Source organism: Pundamilia nyererei, unplaced genomic scaffold (assembly GCF_000239375.1).
Source record: "Pundamilia nyererei isolate P.nyererei 1_Seehausen unplaced genomic scaffold, PunNye1.0 scaffold00040, whole genome shotgun sequence".
In the NCBI taxonomy this organism is placed as follows: Eukaryota; Metazoa; Chordata; class Actinopteri; order Cichliformes; family Cichlidae; genus Pundamilia; species Pundamilia nyererei.
This window is the reverse complement of record NW_005187441.1, coordinates 1,198,481-1,202,900: the sequence shown is the minus strand read 5'-3', so window position 1 is coordinate 1,202,900 and position 4,420 is coordinate 1,198,481. Positions and strand designations below refer to the sequence as shown.

The 4,420-nt window shown below is 43.2% G+C and overlaps 1 protein-coding gene across 1 annotated transcript in view; it reads right to left on the bottom strand.

The window, feature by feature from the left end:
• The window catches only part of jam2a (junctional adhesion molecule 2a), a 21,058-nt gene that overhangs the window by 10,645 nt on the left and 5,993 nt on the right, over positions 1–4,420 (bottom strand). The window contains exons 2-3 of the mRNA XM_005730927.1: positions 2,155–2,220; positions 1,841–1,951 (exon numbers count right to left, since the gene is read on the bottom strand). Of these exons, the coding sequence (XP_005730984.1) occupies positions 1,841–1,951; positions 2,155–2,220 (177 nt within the window). The remainder of the gene's footprint in view (positions 1–1,840; positions 1,952–2,154; positions 2,221–4,420) is intronic.

The window sequence follows — 4,420 nt, the reverse complement described above, 5'->3', positions numbered from 1 at the left end:
TTAACCCACTTAATGCCGACTTATTCAAGAGTGAAAAAAGTACCTAACTTGAGAGATGAACCAGTGTTGTGTCTACACATAACAGACAACTTGGGCGCTTTGTTACTAGCAGCCTCATTTGTTCCCATTTCTTTAGTTTAATCTATGAAAAATTCTATTTGATTCGATATTTGGTTTAAATCATTGTCAGTATATACAGAGGAGGTCAGGGGAAAGGTACGACAGTGTCTACAGCCATCTGGTTTGTGGCTGCATGTCAGCCAGTGGTGCTCGGGATCTTGCAAAAATTGATTGAATTATGAATGGAGGAAAGCACCATCAGTTTTTGATTCATGATGCAATACCATCTGGAAAGCATCTTATTGGCAACAGCTTCATTTTTCAGCATGACAGTTATCCCAAACACACGTCAATGCAGTAAAAGCATATCTGGATAGAAAAACACACAATGGAGCACTATGAGTCATGGATTGGCCTCCCTAGAGCTCAGACCACAACATTACTGAAGCAGTGTGGAAGCATGTTGACAGAGAACAGAACAAAGGGCAGAAACATCCAAAGAAGAGCTTTGGATGTCCTTCAAGAAGCCTGGAGAATAATTCCTGAAGACTTCTTAAAGACATGACAAGAAAGTTGCCAAAGAGTGTGATGGAGAATAAAGGTGGCCATACCAAATATTGACCAAATTTTAGCTTGTTGTCTCCCTAAGAAATTGGTTCCCAACAACCTTTTTGTGACCTTTGGTTTTCAAATGTATCCAGTATTTACTTTCAATATTATTCATACATACCTTTTAGCTACTACACCTAAACATTACCAGTGGTTAGCTAAACATTTCAACTGTTTATCCATACTTTAAGTTACTAGCTTAACAGTTAATCAATACGGTTAGCCAACATTTTAAAAGCTAGGAATACGTTTTAGCTAGCCACTGTTTTACGTGTTCATCTATTATGTTAAGCTAATTTGTTTATTAGTAATATTAGATAATACTTTCATATAGTAGCCATACTTTCAGTAATCTATTTGAACTTCCTCTTGATCTTTGGACCATTATATATATTAATCCTTCCTGGGTTCTTTTTGGTGTGTCCCCCCCCCCCACAATTTGTTAACTTTACCACCACTTGGTTGTTCAATTGAAACAGTTAAACTGACATTTCCACATATATGTCCCGGTTACATCAAGTACTCCTGGTTGGGGAATCCCTTCTACCTAAGGGGCTGGGGAATTTTTCTTAAAACAGTAAACTATAACATGATATCTCAGCTGAAATTAAAATAATAAATTTTACAATCCGCAGTCGTGCAGTTTACATAACTCCATATCAAAAAGCTGTTATCTCAGAGAGATAACAGCTTGAAAGGACGACTTCCATGGCAAGGCTTGTCATGAATTCACAAGATATAGCAGCAATTTCTAAGAAGCAGCCTCACATTATGAACACAGTAACTATTCATAGCACCTTTAAAACTAACTTCAGCCGTAAAGCAGCCAATGAAGAGGCAGCGATGGGTCAAAGGCATTTCAAAGCCTTGACATATTTGAGAAAACTGTCAGGCTAACTGCACCGCCTTTAAAAACGACTGGCCCGGGTGAAAGCTGCTGCGATTCATTATTTATTTCGCCCATTAAATTCAAATCCTAAAACATAAAGATGAGAGATCAAGGACAAGAGACACATAGACTGTGAAATATCTCACCTGTACCCAAGTGTTTTGTTTTTTGTGGGGTTTTTTTTTGTGTGGCACACCCTATCCAGCTGGTACTGCAAGCTGATTACAACAAATGTCCTGTTTGTTCACCGAGAAGATGGAGAGCGACGGGATGCTTTCTCACCTCGAAACTTTCCACCAAAGAACACAAAGGAGACGTCTTTCCCCTTCTTCTTCCATTCGATGCGCGGTTGCTGGTCTTTCTCTGTATAGAATATGCAGGACAGCACTGCATCTAAAGAGGGAGTGTGACCAATGAGATATTTATTCCACAGCAGCAAAGGATCAGTGGCATTTTTAACTGCTTGGTCTATTTATAGCCTTATGATTTATTTTGACAGAGAGAATCAGATAGAAGCTTGGTTAGAAAAAACAAACCAAAAAAGACCAAAACGTGGAAGCGGCCCACAGGAGGGCTGCTTTTTTTCCCCGCCTCACCTTTGTGCTCCTCCACCTCCACTTTATGTCTGTTGGTCGTCACTGTGACAGGAACAGAGGGGGAACCTGGTGAAAGAGGAGGAGAGGGGAGGGAGAGTGGGAGATAAAACGAGAGGTGAGAGCAGTTCAGAATGCAATATCACTCATCATCCATTAGGGGGCAAGGTGAATTGGGTAAAGTGCTCCACATTGCCCGCTAACTGCAAGAGGAGAATACTTAATGGCCGTCTCTGGTGTCTCGCTCTACTGTCTGAGGTAAAGACGTCAGTCGTCTTTCTCCAGGATATCTGGAGTTAAGGACGGGATTACTCCCTCTGTCGATTTAATCCCGCGGGGTTAAGGAGCAGCCTGCTGTATGTTTAGATAGAAAGAGTCACCAGTCATTACATTGGGGAGGGGGGTGGCTGGGTCAGATTAACCTGATGTATGGTAGGCATTAGCTTCTACCTATGTTTGGGTTTCCCTGATATCAGTGTGTCATTGACACAGGAAGAGGAAGCAGCTGTGTTTCCTGCGTGCTGATTGGTTTAAGGGGAGGATTACTGTGTGGCCGTCCTGTGATTAATTAGAGGTTAAGGATGGGTGAAGGACGTATGATGGAGAAGCAGGTCGGAATCGTGAAGGCAGGAACAGGAAAAGCACTAAAACACACAGAGAGTCTAACTTCAGCCTGAAAAAGGTTTTCAGACTGAAGGCTGCACAGCTGGGAAATTACAGAATAAATGTTGAATGGGCCTCTGGGGTACTGGGGAACATTATGGCTTTCAAAACTTCTAAAAAACTTATAATTTGGCTAAAAGAGGATTTCTTCTTCATACGTTCTTGAAAGCTCATTAACTTCCCTCGCCCTTGCAAGCACGCACACACACGCACACACTTTCCTGCCATTGTTCCTGGAAACAGCACAACTCAAATCTCATGGTTGTAACTTTAAACACAAGTGTGACAACATATATTGTCACATCTCCACTTTCCTGTGTAGGGCCCATTGTCACCAGATTACAGTGAGTAAGAGAAGGTTTCCCTGTGGCAGGAGGGGTGAGGTGGAAGCATGCCGGCCAAGCTGAGACAAAAGACAGGAAGTGTGAACTACAACATGGAGATGGCCAGTCAAACTGACTCTTCAGCTCTATGCGCTCTAAAGGTCTCGCACACAAATTTGCACAATGGCTGCTATTTTTATAAGTAACTTTTTTACATAAGCACCACCCTAATGTCATTTTCCAAATGCAGCATCAAGCAAACTCGAAGTTTTTTCTTTTTGTTTTAAAGCTTTCCGTGATGTTTGCATAGTTTACACCAGCTTCACTTGGTCAAACTTTGACCTAAGTGAATTAAAAGTGCACGCTCTCCCTCCACACGCTCCTCCTCGCTCGCCTTCACGTTGCTGTGCGTTGACTTGCAGCAGTGTAACAGGATTATCATCGTAGCTTTGGCTCGCGTATTGCGACGCCCTCAGAGGAGCCATTGTCTCACTTGAGGGTGAACAAGACGAGGGAGGGAGATACAATGAGATTAAAAAAAGGACAAGAATGAACGATCAAGGAGAGATGAGCGGCCCTAAGAATAGAATACAAATGGAGTGGAGGAGAGTGAGGCGACCGGGGGGAGGTCGGTTAGGGCAGGGGGGACAAGAGACCCGCAGAAGCATGAATAAAAGAGAGAGTGGGATTGAAGGCGAAGGAGATCCTTTCAGACAGTAGGACTGTGAGAGGAAGAAGCTCTTGTCACATAGTGTGAGACCAGGCCTGCCGCCACCTTGAAGGGTGTCTCTTTGAGAAAGAAGAAATGTAACAGGGCTGACAACGTGCCCACACTGAGTGCGCTTTTGTGTGCATGACACATACACATAAAAGCGCACACTTAAAGAAATGAGCAGAGAGGCTCTGCAAGTGAGGTCCCGCTGCCTCTGTCATGCTTTTCTGTGCTCTGCTGCTACGAACGCTGTCAGCTCCACTGTCCTCAATTAACTACAAAGGCGTCGAGGCAGACAATGAACACATGGCCCGTTTGGATCATTTCAAAACTGCATGGTGGATAATGTTAACATGGTGTAGCTTTTGCAGTCTGCTGTGTAAGTCGAGTAAATAACAAATGTTATTCAAGCTCACAGACGACTGCCAGCACGCAAAAGTTGACCCACTGACCCCTGGATGCCACTTTGATGTTGCGTCATCTGTTGCTGCTCGTGTGGGTGAATTTAAAGCAGACCTATTGTGTTTTTTCCTTATACACACACACACACACACACACACACACACACACA